At 38.8% G+C, this 20758-nt stretch overlaps 2 protein-coding genes across 2 annotated transcripts; both read right to left on the bottom strand.

The window, feature by feature from the left end:
- Positions 1–411: 411 nt before the first annotated feature.
- On the bottom strand, positions 412–10697 carry LOC115796298 (uncharacterized). Its single transcript, XM_030752627.1, has 6 exons — positions 10586–10697; positions 4456–4752; positions 4096–4368; positions 3390–3476; positions 1120–1163; positions 412–743 (listed from the first exon to the last, which is right to left on the bottom strand). Exons 1-6 carry the CDS (start codon positions 10641–10643, stop codon positions 531–533), a joined length of 972 nt encoding a protein of 323 aa, XP_030608487.1. The 5' UTR covers positions 10644–10697; the 3' UTR covers positions 412–530.
- Positions 10698–12448: 1751 nt separating this feature from the next.
- On the bottom strand, positions 12449–19219 carry LOC115796313 (uncharacterized). Its single transcript, XM_030752653.1, has 6 exons — positions 19157–19219; positions 17781–18080; positions 17418–17693; positions 17098–17199; positions 16519–16562; positions 12449–13487 (listed from the first exon to the last, which is right to left on the bottom strand). Exons 1-6 carry the CDS (start codon positions 19212–19214, stop codon positions 13293–13295), a joined length of 975 nt encoding a protein of 324 aa, XP_030608513.1. The 5' UTR covers positions 19215–19219; the 3' UTR covers positions 12449–13292.
- Positions 19220–20758: the final 1539 nt, after the last annotated feature.

Genomic DNA, 20758 nt, shown 5'->3' with positions numbered 1-20758 from the left:
TAAGTAAAGTTTATTTATATAGCGTTTTTCACAGACAGAAAAGCGCTGTACAATAATTAAAACACAATATCACCCTCCCCACCCCCAGAAAACACTATGTTAAAAACATAATAACAGTACCATATTAAAAGAAAAAAAATAAAAATAAAGTCAGAAACCAGAAAGCCTGGTTAAACAGAAAAGTTTTCAACTATTTTTTAAATGACGCCACAGAGTCAGCTAAATGGAGCTGGAGTGGTAAACAGTTCCAGAGCTTTGGTGCCACTGCCTAAAAAGCTCTGCTCGCCCTGGTCCTTAGTCTTGTATGTGGGACAACTAAAAGACTTTGATTTTGTTGTGTAAGAGACTGTTGACTTCTTTTTTTTTTTATGTTTTTAAATGCCTGGATCAATTTTAAATATCGGATTTATATCGGTATCGGCCGATATCCAAATGTAAAATATCGGTATCGGACATAAAAAAGTGGTATCGTGCCATCCCTAGAATATACCACAGAGTCAGGCACTTCTGATTCAAGGTTTTGATGTTCTTCAGCTCTGGGTGCTGGTTGTTGGGCCTGTGGATTGGGGCTTGGCAGCTCTGTTAACCTGAGCATACACTGTCTCTGGCTGGGGGGAGGCGTTTTTGGTTTTAGTGGTTTCTGGTCCAGTGTGAAACTCTACCAAGGCGTAAGTGGATGTTGGAGACTGACATGAGGCATCTCCTGAGACAGGCTGTCTTTGATTCTGGTCTGGTAGAATGTCCTGGAAATGAATCAAAAGTGCCTCGTTAGGAAAACATAATCATGATTATTTTATCTGGCATGTCTTAAAGAACCCAGGCAGTCTAATTCAAGTAAGCATCACAAATAGTGAAATGTAAATGTGGCAAAGAAAAGCATAAAGCAGGATCTGAGTCAGCAGACTAGAGTTTTTGCTCGTGTATAGCTGTTTATAGCTGTAGACCGAAAATGAAATTCAGAGGTCTGGATTTTAGTTCAATTTGAAATAAAACTGATTTCATTCAGAAAGGTTAGGTCTCAGTTGTTAAATAAGTTACATTTAGGCATTTTGTCCCTCAGTTTGACGGCAAATAGGGAGAGTTTTTTTTTTTTCTTTTTAAAAGAAAGTGTCTGCTTACCTGAGGAATCTCATAAACTGTATTTTCTGGGTTCCCTCTTTTACCTGAAAGTCAGTCATAGAAAATATAGATTGACTTGCTTGAAATTTACATTTTACAGGGAACTTTATTTCCAAATATAATACTTTAAGTTCCAAATTAAAGTATTATATTTACATCTTCTACAAGGTCCTTTTGTACTACATATTTAAGAAATTTTCTTGAGCTGGAGCCAATCGGAGCTGATGTAGTGGATTTATATGGAATAACATTAATTCCAAATTCTGTATGTTAACTCCTGATAGTTACAGAGAACTTGGATGCAATCCTGTTCTGTCAGTATACTGTAAACAGATCAGTCTGATACAGTCGAGTAGAAAATGCTAAAAGTAATTTTCATATTTTCTTAACTTTCATTCTTAGATTGAAATAAATTCAGTGAATTTTATGAAAAAACATGCATGTCATAGTTTTTTAAAAACTATGTAAACAGCTGCATCCTATTGTAATGACTACACTGTAACCCCAGTATTATTACATATAATACGCTCTTTATCAATTCAATAATGGCATTTATAATCTTTGAAGTATATTCATTATATACAGACATAATGTCTGAGTTATATTCATTCAAAGATAGTTGAAAGGTTTCATAGTTCACTGTGTGTTAATATGTATTATTACATTTATTAGATTTTTTTTAAAAAGCAGTGTTTATTTGGAACTAATGGATTCTTAAATTGGCCTGAAGAACGTCCATATCAGGTCCTTTTTTAAATAAAAAAACATGAGAAAAAAGAAAGGAGGTGGGCACCTTTGATACTGAATCATTTTGGTAATTTTGGTAATTTGATGCAGTCTTATTTCCGAGGAACGAGTGAATTTTTTAAGAACAAGGCAGGTCTCACACCAAGAGTTGGGGAGCTGTAAAATATCTGAACAAGGAAGAGACTGCTGGACATCAGAAGATTGCCCTTCTCTAATAACTGAACCAGTTTATTAAAATGATAAGTCATTTTCCTTAAAAAGATTGATGACCCTTTACAGAACTGCTCCGAGTCAGCATGGTGTCATTACGGTGCCGTGGGCTTCATTTTAGAGGCTTCTCTAACTGTCACAGTGGGTACCAGGTGAAGATACTGCAGGGAGGCTGAAATTCAGTTTGGGTTTTTTTTTGTTTGTTTGTTTTAACCTTTATTCTACCAGGTAAAACGTTTGAGAACCAGTTCTCATTTACAAACATGAAATTACTCACAAGTATGTATAGTTACATATTTACATGAATGTATTTATTTATATAAAAAGTAAATTAAAACAGGTAATAGGAGGTGTTTAGTTTGTGATATTACTCATTACTCTGACCTAAATTTGCTGTTCTTGTATTGAAGTTTGTGTCCCAGTGGCAAGTGGGTCTCACATTGGTATTAGTACTTTACATAGGACTGGGTAGTATTAGTAATTTAGAGAGGTTGTTGTTGTTTGTTTGGTTGATTGTTTTTTTGTTTGTGGGTTTTTTGTCTGTTTTGTTTATTTATTTAGGTCAAAACTTGATGGTCCAGAGTTCTTCTATTTTGGGTCTATTTGACTTTCGTCTTAATGATTTTCTCTTCCTTATTTAGTTCAAATATTTTATAGAGAAGTCTACAGCGGAAGAGTACAAATGTTGCTTTGTCACATTTGTATCTTGTATATTTTAGTTATGGATGATTATTACTTATTATTACTTGTCCATGTCTCCCACTAAAAAGACTTTTCAATCTCAAGGACCTGTCTGGTTAGATAAAGGTTGAATATTTGATATAAATCTGTACATTTTCTTGTTAAAGAGCCTCTAAATAGCTAAAACTACTTTGGCAGCTTCTCGTGTGACATCATGCACACATTGCTCAAAAGTTGTCCACCATATTTAAAGTGGCAGACCACTGGTTGCTATGGAAATGTGTATTCTCCAACTGGTTGGCAGTGGTTCCTGAAGGTTGCACAGAAGGTCTGAACCAAAAGGCTCCTAAAGTTTGCTTTGGTTGCTAACAGACTGATGTGGCTGCTGATAGGTTTTCATGTTTGCCTGCAGATACTTATAACTACTCGCTGAAAAAACAACAACAAACAAAACTCTTGCAAAACAGATGTATACTGCTGTACCAAAACATAATATCAGCCAGACTTTAATCTTCTCATTGCCTAATCATATGTGTATGTGTAAGAAGTGTATCTTTGAATACAAAATTGGATTTCTGTGTACTTAAAATAGAAGCTATTCACTGAAAAAAGAAAAAAACACTGAGACTTACATTTTCTGACAGAGAAAAGCACAGTCACAACAGTCAAGATGATGAAAACACCAGCGGAAGCCCCAGCTATGATGGCTTTATTGGGAACTGTAAAGAAATCAAAATATTGTATCAGATATAGTCTGACCACCTTCAACACACTGACTTTAACTTTGCAATTACTTCTATAAGGACAGGAAAGCTCCACATGCAACTTTGAATCAAATCTCTAAAGATTTTGAACCAAAATGTTTCCAACTGTTATTATATTATTCAGAACATTTGATACAATTCAGTGACTGATTTGCAACAGCAGAAAATCTTTTTTCTGATCACTACAGTATTAAATATCACATATATGTTTGCGACAGTTTGCTCACACATGTGCACACACACAGGTGCTTGCTTCTGCAGAGTAAGGTTGGACAGTGATAGTAAACGCATTAGAACAGCAAGTAAAAATCTGTACAAGTCCTTTAAAGAGCCAGTGTGTACTTTAATTGGAGAAAAGGTAATGGTGTCATTGGACAGTAATAAAGCAAACCCATGTTTGATGGTGTCAAAGGACACCAACCATTTCACCTGGAATAGATGAATGTCAAGAGGTAAAATCTTTCAAATATATATACTTTTAGAGCTCTTCATTCACTGAAGGTCTGCTGCATGAAATCTTTAAAATGTTATTATTTCAGTTTTCATTCTATATTATTATGGCTTTTAATCTTACCTGGCTTTGGCTCACACTGCAGTTTGGTCACCTTGCTCTGTTTCCAGCTCACTTGGTTGCTATGGTTACAAACGATGGTGTCTTGCTGCAGGTAAACAATCAGAGAGGAAAAGTTTTTTCTGGTGTTCAGACTCTTTTCTTCCACCTGAGAGCAGTTTTGGGCATCACATCTAAACGTTCTGCTGATCTTTAAGTCCACTGTGCTGCAGGTCACAGTGATGTTACAGGAGTCTGAGCTGTTGGTCACTGTCAGAATAACTGGAGACACTGGATCTGAGGAATAACAACAGGTGTGAATGGATTTAAAACAGGTCTGTGTCGTGTCAGTATTTTAAAATGAACACAAAAAGAGAAACCTACCTTGGACTGTGACCTTGTATTCAGCTACCCTTTGCTCTTGTCCCCCAACCATGACTGCAGCATAATCTCCACTGTCACTGTGTTGTACATTCTTTAATAACAGAGAGTAATTTTGTCCAAAATCAACCCTTCCTTTATAGATGTTAAACAATAATGTCTTTCTTTCAGGAGTGATTTTAACAATATTGTTTTTGGTATTAAATCTCCAGAATAAATCTGTTGTTTCGTCAAGTACAACAGGTTTCTTTATATCCAGGTGTAAGTCCTTTCCCTGCAACACAAACACATCTTGGAGTCCTAAAAGAACAGAAAAAAAAAGAATCATGAACATACAGCTGCAGTCCTCTTATTAAACCTTTTTTTTTTAACTGTTTAATTATTGTTGAGTCACAGCCAACTGCTGACTGTCTGTGGTGGCCAGCAAACGATGTGGGCTTCACACTGCAGATAAACTTTTGTGGAAAACCTGCTCTTATTTGGATAGTCCACCTCTCATAGCCAGAGATATAACTGAAAATTGAATATGTTAAAAAGCCTCCTCCTGATATACCAACCAAAATGCTGTTCCCACTATGTCTGATTAGGTGAATATGGAGGATTATTGTTTATTGTTCACTTGCCCCTTATTCAGAGCTTCAATTCTCTGACTTTTTCTCTGATTTAGTTGTCAGTAAGATAAAAAAAAAAAATTTTTGTGGGTGATTTTAACATTTATGCTGCAAGTGCTGTAACCAATCACATGCCAGCAAAACGAGTAGTTCTCAAAACTTTTTCTCCACAGAGGTCAATAATCTTGTTAATGGTACTGGAGCCACAACACAGGATACTGTGGATCCTCTAAAAGTGAAAACAACAAACCACAGAGGTTTGACTCCTTTGCAAACAAGCATCTGAAAACAAAATGGCTTTCTGTTAGACATGGTAAAGTAGCTTGTAAAATAGTTTATTTAAAAAAACAATCTGTAAAGCCAGGATTACAATAACTATTCATCATGTGATCATTAATATCAGACTGAAACAGAAACAACCCCATGTTTCTTTTCAGCACTGTCACAGCTCCGTTGAGCCTTGTTTTACATTAGAGCTTTATGGGCTTCTTATGATTTCTTTAGAAGAAAAAAGTTAACCACAGCCTTTCCATAGCTGTGCACCAGATTTATACACTTCTGGTATAATTTTAGACTGTTTCTCTTATTGATCTTTCCAAGCTAAATTCAGTAGTTTCTGTCTGTTGGTCTGCTGTCTTACCATTAATTATTGCTTCAATTTTAATGATGATCAATTTGTCTCTGTCAACAGGTTACATACCAGGCTTTTCAGGTGGCTGCAACTAAACTTAAAAAGCCTATTCTGGATCCAGCTGTCTTAATTAATCATAGATGAATTTCTCTCGTTTTTGTTAAAAAATAAACAGTTGTTGTAATAAATCTATATTTTCACTTGTAGAGGTTCAACCTCAGTACAGCATTTATTTATTTGATATCTGATAAACACTGCATATATTGTCATTACCATGCAGATGATGTCCATTTATTTTTTTTATTCAAGATCAACTAGTTAAACTACAGGCTGCATTTGGACAAAACTGAGGTTTGTGTATTTGGTCTTAAAAATCTCAGAAACATGGTGTCTAAACAGATACTTGGGAAGGTTTTAACTTGGCCTCCAATAACACTGTGTGAAATTTTGGTGTCATTATACGTATTACTGTCTAGGCTGGACTATTATAATTCTTTATCAGGTTGTTGCTGATACAGTTAGTCCAAAACAACAGTTAGATTAGGAGAGATTGTATTTCTTCCTTATTCATCACTAACTCCCTGTTTAATCCACAATTGAATTTAAAATCCCTTTTCTCACATTCAAAATCTTAACTACCTTGATATTCAATGCCTTAAGTACAATATTATCTCAATCAGCCTCTGCTGGAGGACTCTTAGTCAGTCCCATCGCCAGATCTCAGTCTTAAGGAGGGCTTATGAAATCCAACAGGGGGGCACCACTATTATTAGCTTGATTAGTGATCTGGCTTGGGTGAGCGGGCCAGGGCGGGCCCAAGCGTATCAGTGGGCGGGCACGGCCCCCTAGGGCCCGCCCATAGCGACGGGTCTGCTCTTAGTGTTAAAGAGTTCTTTGCTGATACCTTTCAGTATAAAACAACTTTGGATGAGTGGCTGTGAATTGGCAGCATAAGAAATGAAGAGCTCATAGTTATGATTGTTTCCACTGCTGCATTTGTGAAATGTGTTCTTATTCATATTTTATCAAACAGTACAAAGGAAAAGTTAAGAAATGCACAGGAAATAAGAAGCTATTTTTGACTCTGGTTTCCTCGCATGGTTTTAGCTTTGCAGTGGGAAAAAATCATTTGTCATTTATTGTAGATAAATACAGTCTATACATACAAAATACCATCTCCAGCTGAAAAGTATTTTCATGCACAGAAACGCACGTACTGCCAGATATACAGATAGTCATTTGAAACAGAAAAGATGAATTGAAGTTTTCTTTTGTCTTTTGCTAAAAGATTTTAAAGAGAAACAACAAAACAGTAACTGTAGAAAAAACAGTAACTGTTTTTACCTTGAGCTTCAATTATATAGAGAAAGGACATAGCAAACAGGACTGCACCAGTACCCATGACTGTTTCAACTGATCTGTGAAGGAAGTAGCAAACCACCACTCATGGTCTCTGAAGCTTCACTTCTCTATTTTGCGTTGTTTTTTTTTTGTTTTTGTTTTTGTTTTTTTCCTTTTTTTGGGGGGGGTGGGGTCATTCATCATTTTTCAATATGTTGAGCATTGAAAAGACCATTTTAAAATTTATTAAAGAATTTAAAAGGATGCAGGGTGTGGCTTATTGCTACAGCATCTGATTTTAGCCTAGTGACAAACTGCCAAAAAGTGCTTTGGTTTTCGAGATACCCCTACCAGAGGTGAATCAAATTCCTGACTCAAATCAAACAAAAGGCTATCTAACAAAACAAACAAGAGTGAATGAGGAATTTCTCCATTTCCTTTTAGCAGCAACCAGAACACATGCTGCTGCTGGTAGCCATTCTGGGGGTAGGCCATCTCCAAAAAATGCTCCCCATGATGTCACAACTGAAACATATCACTGCCACTCTTCCAAATGATCATCAGTAACAAAATTGGTCACATACACGTATACACAGTTTGAGAAAGAGCAGGAGCAGATCTTGCATATCAAACCCACTGACAGACACCGGCATTTGCTGATCTCACTGCAGCTGCCGTCCTTACAGTATAGGTGTGTGAGGTCATGGACCTCTTTAGGTGCTGGTGCCTTCTGATTCATAACAGGCTCAATGAACTTCCCTGAGCCTCCATCCTCTACCCACTGGTTCCCAGAGAAGAGGCTTGGGCAGGTGGTTGTGATGCCACACTGCTGCTTGGTATAAAGCTCTCTGCACATGTTGTGCAAAGGCATCCTCAGTCAGGGGTAAATTAGCTGCTGATGAATCTGTGGTAGATGCTAGTATGTAGCATCAGGGTGCGAGGGTCCAATCATCACCGCTTGCGGCTTTAATTTTTGTTTGTTTTTTGTTTTCATTTATTTTTTCTGTAAATATTGTAAAATTGTTATTCATGTCAGTGATAATAACAGCTAGTTATGTCAATTACAGTTCACTGAACTTAATGTATATTAGTGTGCCCGAACTGTCAAACTCAACTCAGTTTTCTCTGTTCTCCTGCCCAATCTGGTCAGCATTTCACTCAACCACGAAACAATTATAATTTATTTGAAAGCTGTTACTCTGAGCTAAGTACACTTTGAAAACCAAAACAACATTTTTATTTGTAGCATCTACTAGCCTGTGTAAAATGTAAATAAAAACCGATTTGCAGTGATTTGCAAATAAACCCATATTTGATCCACAATAGAACTCTGACAGATTTTGGAATTTTAGAAAAAAAAAATCACTTGGTTTGATTTGGTGGCAGCAATGGATCTCAAAAAAGCTGGGACTTGTGGAACAAAAGGCAGAAAGTGTAAGGGGGACTACAAATAAACAGTTGGAGGGTGTTTTAGCAAATAATTAGGTTTATTAGCAAGACATCTGTTTTATGATCAGGTATGAAAAGAACATTTTAGAGAGGCAGACTTTCTTAGAAGTTGGGCAGAGGTTCACCAATCTGCAGAAAACTGTATCTACAAATTATGGAATGATTTCAAAATTATGATCCTCAAACAAAATATCAATGTTTTTTTCATCATGTGCAGTACATAATATCATGAAGAGATTCATTGAATCTGGAAAAATCTCTGTGCACAGGAAACAACACTGAAGCTCAATACTGAACACCTGTTATCTTCAGGCCCTCAGGCAGCACTGCATTTAAGACGAGCCTGATTCTGTCATGGAAATCACTGCATAAGCTCAGCAACACTTCCAGAAATCAGTGTAACACAGTTCACTATGCCATCCACAAATGCAGGTGAAACTAATTTTCTCTGGGAAACATGGACACCGCATCCTCCAGACTAAAGAGGAGAGGGAGCATCTGCTCATTGTCAGTATTGAGTTCAAAAGCCGAGCTCTCCGCTGGTATGTGGGTGCATCGGTTTTGAAATGGCCTTTGAAAGTTCCAGCTTGCATATCTGGAAAGGCACCATCATCACTGAAAGGTATATACAGTGTCAAAGAGAATGAGATCCCCGGCTCCTCCCTACCCATGAGTAACAAGCAAAGGACTTAATATCTACCTTTGTTGTGGTTGATGTAACACAGAGTTGAAGAAACGTAGAAATACATGTGATTGTACTAATAATGATCTTGGTTAAATTCATTCTTTTAGCCTGGGCAAGATGCTAATTTTGGTCTCCACTCTTTCCATGGTTTTGCAGAATTGGCTACTGTACATAGTGCTCCCTATCCTGTATGTCACTTGCTGTCCGTCCAGATTTCCCCAAAGTCTGGTACCGGAAACATTCACATGGACATACAGGCAGTTAGTCCCAGGCATGCGTCCCCACCACCGGCTTAAACAGATTTCTGGCCTCTCCTACTAGGGTAATATCCTTTAGGAGCAGGGACTCAGCTTTTCAGGAGGTGAAAGGACACATCATTATGACAAACTATTTTTTTTTACAAATATAGCAAACAACAAAATTATATACAACAATTTACATTAAAGTGCAGGCAATGGCATTTTTGTACAACTATTTACAGAACCAGCAGGTGTTACAATAAGATGCCACACAAGCTATTTCTAAGATGCCCCTCTGTTGACAGAGGGGCACCTCACCGGCAAAACTCATTCTCAATATCACAGTCTGTCTTTAGCCACCCTTTCAGCTGTCGGTTGCTCAGGAACCAAATGCCACATATTACTGTATAAACTTTTTTGACTGGTTGATGTGGTGCACTATGTGGTAATATATGGATGTTCCAAAGAGTCTTTGGAGCTTTCTCATGACACCCAGAGAGCTCTGCAGCTAGGAATGGTGGCCACAAAGAAATGTATCCTTCTAAACTAGAAGTCTGCTAATGCGCCCTGTTTGACACTCTGGCTCAAAGAGATGGTCTCCATCCTACCAATGGAATAACTGCGTGGGAGATTCGCTAAAGTTTGGAGAATCTTTTGATACAGTGTTGCAGCAGGTTACTTTTCACTACCTCTGTGGGAGAAATGTATTACCTAATTGTACTATCTGGCAGCTTCTTGGGGTGTTGTTCCCCTTTCTTTCTTTCTTTCTTTTTCTCGTTCATCAAGTTCTGTCTTTGACCAATGAGAAAAAAAATGTGACGTTATTTATGCGTACCAGGCGATTCCTGCACGCGTACTTAAGGTTCATGTAAATGAGCGAAAAGGATGCTTCCTATATTTTTAAATATCTGTGTGTGCAGGAAGCTGAACTTAAATTGTGCGTCACTGCCACGATTTATTCGGGTCTGGATGTGCGCATTTATAGGTGTGGTCAAATTGCTTTTTCATTTGTGTGTCCTCAAATGTTCCACACGAATCACAGATTTGCAAATCTTAGTTTACGTTTGTGGATCAATATTTGTAAAACTCTCTATATTTCCGAGACCGTTTAGGGCTACAATTCAAAACAAAATGCAGCTGGAGAATTTGAAATATTAGTATAAAATGTTGTTCTTACCTTGGATTTCACAAGAACACAGCCATAAAACAGCCCCCCAAAACACAATGCGCTCCATTTTTACAGTTCAGTCTAGAAGCTGAGCCGCTCCCCGCACAATAGATGGACTGAGTCCAGTCAACCTCGTCATTTCCGAGTAGGCAGATGCTGGATGTCCACGAATCTCTTTCCCTCCCCTCCTTCTTCTCTCGCATTTCTAGTGGGAGGTAAAAGGGGAATACAACAGAGTTCACAGCTAATATGTGCACTGCAGTGGATCTTGGATGGATGTTGGGAAAACTACTACAAAAGACACAGGATACAATTCAGTTTTATTTATATTTTTATCACAACATAACAGTCGCCTCAAGGCACTTTATATTGAAAGGCACATGTGTCAATTTAATATGTCTATGATTAATAGCGCTCCCACAACGTATACTACAAATCCCACGATGCACTGCAACAGCTGCCCACTTTAATCAGCGGATACAAACATCGGTCAGAACTTTTTATAGTGACATTTTAGCTAGTCTGACCCCCAAAATGGCCAAACGAAAAGTAGACTTTGAAAACAGGTGGGAGGCAGAGGACTGATTTCTGAGGTAAACCGCATGTCTCTTTTCCCCACCTGCGATGTGCGGGGAAAAGAGTGAAACTGCGGGACAGATGCGGGAGAACATACAGAAGGAGACCTGCACAGGTGAGCTGACATTGCATCACTGCATCAAGAAAGAACTCGTCATAAGCACCGTGAAACAGACAGTGAGCTTTATAAGAGGTTTAAAAGGTCATAAACAATTATCAAAATTTTCCAAAGTGTACAAAGAGCCCCCCCCCCCCCCCCCCCCCCTCGAAAAAAGAAAATGTCATGAATATTTTTTCATGACATTTAATTTCACCTGGTTCTTTGGTATTTTAATGTATTAGGAAGTATTAAAAACACATCCTGTAAATCCTGTAAAACAATTCTGTAAATCTTGGTATCAAATATACGCTTTCCTATCTATTAAATCATTGTATTTTTGCACTAATAAAAATCCATCCATCCATTCTCTTCCACTGATCCTTTTCAGCAGGGGTGAAAGTAAGCCGGTACGGTCCACTACTGCGTACCACTAAAAGAATCTGCACCGGTACGCAGTACCTGGAAAAGGGGGAGCAGCTGTCTGCTGTAAAGTCATCATTCAGAACCAATCACAGCTGCACCTTGGGTCAGAATAGATCTGCTAGCAATAAGCAGTCTAAAACGCGACTTAATCAGTTAATAAATATCTTTCTTTTTTTCTCAGGTCAGGTAAAAGTCCTGACCTCAAAGTCAGAGGTCAAGTTTACTTAAAATCTTGTGAATGCAATAGCTCGAGAATGATTTTTTTTTTTTTGTTTTAAACCATGCCATAGGTGTATTTACACCAGAAGGATATCATAGGGTCTCCCACTGATAGCTGCATCTACTGACGATCTCTGACACTTTGGAATTTGGCACCATTTATTTTGCATGTTTCTCAGTGGCTCAGTATAAAATGTAGCTATACCAGCACCGCTGTTTCAGCCTTTTGACAAAATGACATTCAAAGCTTTTTCCCAGTTTGCATTCAGAGGATGTTCACTATGATAACAACCCTTCTGCTGTCACATTGCTGTAAGTCTATGGCTTTTCATGCTAGGGCACAATTTGATAGCAGAAGTGTTCAAAGATGTTATTGTTTCATTTTTGATTTTTTGCCTTTTCTGTGAACATGGCCGTGAATGTTCTGTGAATATTGCTGCAGTTTGTAGTCAAATGATGATGATGAGGTTAAAAGCACTGACTCAAATACTTGTCAGATTTAAGTGTTTATTTTTTTATTGTTTGTTACATTTACAAACAAGGAGAGCTGGTGTGTTTAAATAGACCTTTGACAAATAACAGGCAATGAAGTATAATCACTGTTGTATCATTTATCACTGTCATGATAAAGCAGATAAGAATACAACATGATTAAGAGAGTTTTCTTACATTAAGGCTTAATGAATCATGTTTGCTTCTGGTGACACACGTGTTTGAGGGGGGATTTTGTTTTAAAACACTGATGAGCATGTGTGGCTCCCTGTGCCACGTAAAATCTGTTTTTAAGTTAGTGCAAAGGTTACTGAGTTTGCCAATATAAAAAAATATGACTGGGAGATCTGAAGCCCACCCACGGGGTCACCAGAAGCATAGCTTTTTTTTGGACTAGTAAAATATCAGTACTCATTACATTAAGGGGTGAGAAGAATATATTTTCATGTTCCTGCATCCAGTAATTAACATGTCAGTTACAATCAACAAACCACACAGCAAAATAGCATCAACAAGGTATCTCACTTACAAGCAACCAGGTCTTTTGGGATGGATCATAATGAGTCTAAGAATTTGCTGGATGTATATGTAATAGCTCATCTGATTAGCCACACTAGTAACTCAGCTTTTTATTTCCATAGCATATCACATAGAAAAAAGCTAACATGTTATCGGGTTGAGCAGAATATTAGTCAAAAACCCAGAGGCTCACAAAGGAATCTCCAACTATATTTCTTACCACAATAATGCCAATCACAGAAGGTGACAGTATTCTCAGTTGTTCATATTTATTATGATTTTGGCATTTCTTATTCCTGGTTTTTACTTAGTCATTTGCTTTTGAATTGATATGTTGCATAAAGGCGCCAATGCTCATATTAAAATCTACTGAGGCAGGAAGCTGTTTTAGGATCCCGAAGATGTTTTAGACCTCGGATGACTCTGTATCTGTGCATACAAGCTTTCTGGCAAAGCTTTGTCTTTGGGCTCTGTGGATCCCGTGGGTCCAGCACGAGACCCCACCAAGCAGTACGTGGATGTTGAAGCGCTAACTGAAGCGTCACCGCCTAGATTCTGTTCCAAACATGGTGTTGTTACAACCTGGAAAACAAATTACAATTTTTTTTGTGAAGCCTCTTTCCCATTTTTTATTACATTTTATGAATGAACAGTACCATTGTACGGCCATTAAACTGTATTAACATGAGCAGGAATCTTACAAGAGCATCTGCAGAAGTGACAACCCTGCAACCCCCCCCCCCCCCCCCCCCCCCCCCAGGTTGCTCCCCGGGCGCCCCTTGGCTGCCCCCTGCTCCATGCTGTGCTGTGTGTACTACATACTCCATGTGTGTGATGGGTTAAATGCAGAGAATGAATCTCACTGCATGTATATGTATGTGACAAATAAAGCTCTTTCTTCTTCTAAAATTACAATGAATGTGTATTTTATTTAAATGGTATTCAGATGTCTGTAACACATTTTTAAGATTATGTTGCCAAACAGTACAATAATGGGATAAATAATGTGATTTTTAATACATGCCAGCTGACTTCAAATAAAACATCTCTGTCTAATAAAAACCCATCACACTGCGACTTAATCACATGCAAACAAATAAAGTATCTACACCTCCATTCTAACACCTGGAAATTTACACTGCAAGTTACAGTTTCAAATTAATTTGTTTGTTTCTGTTTGTAAGTGTAAGAGTCGAGTATAGAGTTATAAATCTGTTATCTAGGAATACATTATGTCCAGGTTACCTATCGTGAGCAAAAATTAAAACACAAGAACTAAATAAGCCGGGGATCAAATTATATTCATGAAAATCTTGAAATCTTGAGTAAGTCTCAGGGGGAGTTGCTGGGCTGGCTTTGTGCCTGCTCCAGCTTGTTTTGTCTATTACCTGCCAAGGGAAGGACTTACCTGCTCACACCCTGCCTGCTCACTCTCCACCTGCCTTTGTCTCTGGATTTATGGGGGTTATGTTACAGGTCAGCATGGTGGGGCAGTGGTTAGCACTGTTGCCTCACAGCAAGAAGGTCCTGGGTTTGAATCCACCTTGGCTGGGACCTTTCTGTGTGGAGTTTGTGGGTTTTCTTTGTGTAATCCAGTTTTCTCCCACAGTCCAAAGACATGCAGTAAGTGGGGTTAGGTTAACTGGTGGTTCTAAATTGCCTATAGGTGTGAATGATTGCCTGAATTTCTCTGTGTTAGTCCTGCAACAGCCTGGCGATCTGTATAGGGCGTACTCTGCCTCTCGCCCTGTGATAGCTGAGATTTCCTCCTCCCACCCAGCCTCAGTTATTTCCCATTCCAACAAGTAAGACTGTTCTGTTGGTAAACTCCAGAATAATCAATTCCTCCCACCTGGACTGCAGCTAACGGTCTCTCTTCTCTCTGGCAGAGTTCCCATGTGTCCCTGTTGTGAAGCTGCTCTGTCCTATCACTTATCTTTCAGCAAGCTCATTAAAACTGCCAATAATCACCTGATTCTGCTCTTTGAGTCCAGTTTTAACCAAACCATGATAGGTGCTTGAGTCACCTGTTCTTAAAACTGGACAATTTGTTTCAAGTGATGCATTAATACAATAAAAATGTACTTAAAGAACAAGCAAACACATTCAGCAGTTTGACTGCAGTTTAAATAGTTTACTTGCCAGGCTAAACCCTCTGGTTAGACAAAATATGGAACAGCTAAAAATTCAGCAGGCAGACTCCGTCCAAAGCCTCTGAGCACAAACTGATAGTGTGACCGGGAGCACGAGTGTGTGGCAGCAGAACCAGAAACAGCTTTTGGTCACATACAAAAAATAAATGTTAGGTGATTTTTGATTACAAAAGAGAATATACACTGCTCAAAAAAATAAAGGAACACTTTGAAAATACATCAGATCTTAATGGGAAAAAAATAATCATGCTGGGAAAAAAAAAAAATCATACTGATATAGAGTCAGTGATGTATCAGGAATGAGAGGATGCTACATTGTTCGATGCAAATAAAAATGATCAACCTACAGAGGACTGAATTAAAATTGAAAAATGTGGCACGCTAGTCCATTTTCCCACACTTTCATTGTACAGTAGTGGCTCAAAATTGTACTCAGCATTTTCAGTGGCCCCCACGTGTTTGTATGCATGCCTGACAATGTTGGGGCATGCTTCTAATGAAATGATGGATGGTGTCCAGGGGCGTTCTCTTCCCAGATCTGGACCAGGGCCTCACTGAGCTCCTGGACAGTCTTAGGCGGACCTGGTGTCATAGTACCGAAACATAACGTCACAGAGATGTTCTGTTGGATTTATGTCAGGTGAGTGTGGGGGCCAGTTAATGGTATCAATTCCTTCATCCTCCAAGAGCTGCCTGCATGTTCTCATCACATGTGGCCCAGCATTGTTGTCCACCAGGGGGAACCCAGGACCCACTGCCCCAGCACAGAGTATGATAATGAGTCATCCAAATACCTAATCGATACCTACAGGCTGCTATTGCCTATTCTGTGCATCCCTGCATGGATATGTCTTTCCAGACAATCACTGACCCACCACCAAACCAGTCATGCTGAATGATGTTACAGGCAGCATAATGTGCTACACAGCTTCCCCAGACAGAGTAGTGAGCACAGGGCCTGCTAGAGGACATCTGGCTCTCAGGAACCTTCATGAAGACTGTTTCAGATCATTTGGTCAGAGACACTCACACCAGTGGCCTGCTGGAGTCATTTTGTGGGCCTCTGACAGTGCTCATCCTGTTCCTACTTGTGGATAAAAGCCAAATCCAAAACTAGTGAAAAAAAACACTAAGAAAAGTTGAGGAGAGAAAAAAATATCAGTGGCCTCCATCTGTAAAACCATTCCTGTTTTGAGGGGTTGCCTCATTGTTGACCCTCTAGTGCCCCTGTTGTTAATTTCATGAGCAGCTGAAACTGATTAACAACCTCCTCTGCTGCTTAACTGACCAGATCAGTGTCCCAGAAGTTTAACTGACTTGATGCAATACTGTGATTAAAAAGGGTTCCTTTAATTTTTTGAGCAGTATATATGAGGCCTGTATTGATTTAAAAAAAAAAGAAAAAAAAGAATAATTACTTTTCCTATTTCATCAAATCAAATCTTATTTAACACACTTACCTCAGGAACTGCATACACTGTGTTTTCTCTGCTTTCTCTGTCATCTGGTGGTCAGAGATAAATAAATATGTAGTTATTTGTTTTAACATCTTTCTTTGCATGATTTAAATGACAATTTCTGCTATGCTACTCTTAGTTCAGCCCTATTCACATTAAATTATATCCTCACACAGAAGCTGACATGCAGGAATCGATGCTGCCGGGTGACAGCTGATAGTGGTGATAAGTGAAGTACTTGATGTCCCCTCCCCATCTTCCAATTTCAGATGGCCTTTATTTTTTCAATTAATTTTTCTATCAGAATAATAATCAGAAAAATTATAATCTAGAAAAGAATATAGGTATGGGGCTTAAGTTGCACAAATATTATTTATTTACAACCATTTGTGGTGTTAAATAAGCTGTAAGTCAGTATTTATTATGTATATAATAAGGGTCTAAGAATTGCTAATTATATGATTACAGCTTAATTGCTACAATTTCATAAGCATGACAAATGAACTGAATTCTAACATGTAGTTACAGGAGTTTGCTGATTTTTCTTTATAATTCCTTGATGAAATACATGCTTCAACTTACACATTCCTTTCTTTCGCTGACGAGAATAAACGATTGCAGCAAGAATTACACCAACAATCACAATCACAATCACAATTACAATCACAACAGTATTGTTGGTTTCTGTAAGGAAAAAGGCATGTAAAGGAAAAAAGAACAAATTAGTAAAGTATGTCCAGTTTAAGTCATGGAACCTAACAGAGTTTTCTAGTCTAGCATCCCATCTTAAATGTTTAAAGATCAAAAATCATTTTGTATTTTTAGAGCTCTTATTCACTAAAGGTCTGCTTCATGAAATCTTTCAGTTTTTCATTAAATATTGTTGTTGCTTTTAATCTTACCTGGCTTTGGCTCACACTGCAGTTTGGTCACCTTGCTCTGTTTCCAACTCACTTGGTTGCTATGGTTACAAACGATGGTGTCTTGCTGCAGGTAAATGATCAGAGACGAAAAGTTTTTTGTGGCTTTCAAACTCTTTTCTTCCACCTGAGAGCAGTTTTGGGCATCACATCTAAAAGTTCTGCTGATCTTTAAGTCCGCTGTGCTGCAGGTCACAGTGATGATACAGGAGTCTGAGCCGCTGGAGGTCACTGTCAGGTCAACCGGTGACACTGGATCTGGGGAAGAATAACAGGTGTGAATGGATTAAAAACACGTCTGTGTCGTGTCAGCATTTTAAAATGAACACGAAAAGAGAAACCTACCTTGGACTGTGACCTTGTATTCAGCCACCCTTCGTTCTTGTCCTCCAGTCACTATTCCAATGTAATCTCCACTGTCATTGTGCTGAACAGTCTTTAAGATCAAGGAGTAATTTTGTTTAAACAACTCAGCCCTTCCTTCATAGCCATCAAATAATATTGCCTCTGTACTATAACCGATTTTACCAACATAATTACTGGTATTAAATTTCCAGAATAAATCTGTCTTTTTGTCAAGTTCAACAGGTTTCTGTACATCCAGGTGTAAGTCCTTTTCATGCTGCACAAACACATGTTGGAGTCCTAAAAGAACAGAAAAAAAAAATTGTATTGTGAACAGGGTGCTGCAATCTTCTTAAATCTAATTAATTTAAATCTTGTTTATGTTATTTATTTATTTTTTTTGCATTATTTGGTCACACCCATCTGCTGGCTGTCTGTGGTTTCCAGCAAATGATGTGGGCTTCACACTTCAGACATACTTTTTGTAGAACACACACATTCTTACTTGGACAGGCAGCTTCAGTCACACCTTGCATGGTGCACCTCTCATAGCTGAAGACATGGCTGAATATATTAAACCACCTAAAACATGACTATCTGAGGTTTAGACCAGGAAGCAGAGCTAAAGTCATAAACATGCCACTGCAGCATCCGTCCTCCTATTACGCCCTCCAAAACCCCATCGCCATAGAGACTGTCTGCTCCCAGCCCAGCAAATAAAATACTAATAATAACCAAAAATGCTAAAAACAAACAAACAAACATCTTTCTCAAACTGGTAGAGTTTCTCAGTTTAAACCTTTAATATATTTCCCATGGTCTACTGTAAATAAAATGTGGATTTGTGAGATTTGCAAATTGTTGCTTTCTGTTTTGATTTATATTTCACACAGCATCCCAGCTTTTTTGGATTGGGTTCATACATTGTCTATCTTAAATAATGTGCATATTGTTTTATACGGCATATATTTTTGTTAATAATTTGTGCATCGTCCAAATTCTTGCTACCACGTTTGAAAAATACACAAAGAAATCAAGCAGACAGAGAGTGTCACACCCCAACAGATGATTGCAATGTGACACAGATGTCAAACATGTAACGTCAGCAAATCATCATCCTTACAAAATATAATATGAGCACAATACTTATGAGCACTACTCACCATCTTATTAGTTTTATTTTAATATTCGTAAGAAATTAATTTAAGAAAGTTTCGCTTATAAAACATGTTGTGTTATGTATTTTATAAATTTCTTCCTGTTTCATTTGTTGAATGACTTTTACAGAAAATTTCGTGCTAAAATACAACAAGCACAATTCATAAATTAAAGGTGATAAAGAACTTTAAATATTAGTATAAAAATTAAGTATTTACCTTGTATTTTGCATGAATATGTCCATAAAATAACTGCCAAATGTAAAATACAACCCATCTTGATGCGTGCCTGCAAAGTTGTGGTAACGCACTTCCTGAGTCGCACTTCCTGACGTGCTAATTGTGACTCGCACTATCACTACAACTAGTCTGTGCAACCTGTGGAAAGGTTATAAAATGTTATAAAAATCAAAAATAAAATTCTTTTTTGATTTCCACATTCCATTGTACTTATTATTATAATGTATTATTATTGTGATCAGTTTTTAAGTATTGTAACAGAATACATTATGGAACCAATATTGAAATGGTAAAAACTGCAACTCCTCTAACGGCCACTTGAGGCCACGAGAGAGTTGACAATAATTACCTTATACATGTATACACAGCTCAAAAAAAATAAAGGGAACACTTAAACAACACAATATAACTCCAAGTAAATCAAACTTCTGTGAAATCAAACTGTCCACTTAGGAAGCAACACTGATTGACAATCAATATCACATGCTGTTGTGCAAATGGAATAGACAACAGGTGGAAATTATTGGCAATTAGCAAGACACACTCAATAAAGGAGTGGTTCTGCAGGTGGGGACCACAGACCACTTCTCAGTACCTATGCTTTCTGGCTGATGTTTTGGTCACTTTTGAATGTTGGTGGTGCTTTCACACTCGCAGTAGCATGAGAAGGACTCTACAACCCACACAAGTAGCTCAGGTAGTGCAGATCATCCAGGATGGCACATCAATGCGAGCTGTGGCAAGAAGGTTTGCTGTGTCTGTCAGCGTAGTGTCCAGAGGCTGGAGGCGCTACCAGGAGACAGGCCAGTACACCAGGAGACGTGGAGGAGGCCGTAGGAGGGCAACAACCCAGCAGCAGGACCACTACCTCCGCCTTTGTGCAAGGAGGAACAGGAGGAGCACTGCCAGAGTCCTGCAAAATGACCTCCAGCAGGCCACAAATGTGCATGTGTCTGCACAAACTTTTAGAAACCGACTCCATGAGGATGGTATGAGTGCGCGACGTCCACAGATGGGGGTTGTGCTCACAGCCCAACACCGTGCAGGACGCTTGGCATTTGCCAGAGAACACCAGGATTGGCAAATTCGCCACTGGCGCCCTGTGCTCTTCACAGATGAAAGCAGGTTCACACTGAGCACATGTGACAGACGTGACAGTCTGGAGACGCCGTGGAGAGCGATCTGCTGCCTGCAACATCCTTCAGCATGACCGGTTTGGCAGTGGGTCAGTAATGGTGTGGGGTGGCATTTCTTTGGAGGGCCGCACAGCCCTCCATGTGCTCGCCAGAGGTAGCATGACTGCCATTAGGTACCGAGATGAGATCCTCTGACCCCTTGTGAGACCATATGCTGGTGCGGTTGGCCCTGGGTTCCTCCTAATGCAGGACAATGCTAGATCTCATGTGGCTGGAGTGTGTCAGCAGTTCCTGCAAGATGAAGGCATTGAAGCTATGGACTGGCCCGCCCGTTCCCCAGACCTCAATCCGATTGAGCACATCTGGGACATCATGTCTCGCTCCATCCACCAACGTCACATTGCACCACAGACTGTCCAGAAGTTGGCAGGTGCTTTAGTCCAGG

This window comes from Archocentrus centrarchus, chromosome 17, assembly GCF_007364275.1.
Source record: "Archocentrus centrarchus isolate MPI-CPG fArcCen1 chromosome 17, fArcCen1, whole genome shotgun sequence".
In the NCBI taxonomy this organism is placed as follows: Eukaryota; Metazoa; Chordata; class Actinopteri; order Cichliformes; family Cichlidae; genus Archocentrus; species Archocentrus centrarchus.
Note: the sequence above shows the minus strand (reverse complement) of the source record. Positions and strands in the feature narration are given on the sequence as shown.

Coding starts and splice junctions, on each gene's coding strand:
- LOC115796313 (XM_030752653.1), bottom strand. CDS start 19,214: ATGGGTTGTATTTTACATTTGGCAGTTATTTTATGGACATATTCATGC. Junction 17,694..17,780: donor ATACAAGGTCACAGTCCAAG/GTAGGTTTCTCT, acceptor ATTCTTCCCCAG/ATCCAGTGTCACCGGTTGAC. Junction 16,563..17,097: donor TCAGCGAAAGAAAGGAATGT/GTAAGTTGAAGC, acceptor TCTGACCACCAG/ATGACAGAGAAAGCAGAGAA.
- LOC115796298 (XM_030752627.1), bottom strand. CDS start 10,643: ATGGAGCGCATTGTGTTTTGGGGGGCTGTTTTATGGCTGTGTTCTTGT. Junction 4,369..4,455: donor ATACAAGGTCACAGTCCAAG/GTAGGTTTCTCT, acceptor GTTATTCCTCAG/ATCCAGTGTCTCCAGTTATT. Junction 744..1,119: donor CAGTTTATGAGATTCCTCAG/GTAAGCAGACAC, acceptor ATTCATTTCCAG/GACATTCTACCAGACCAGAA.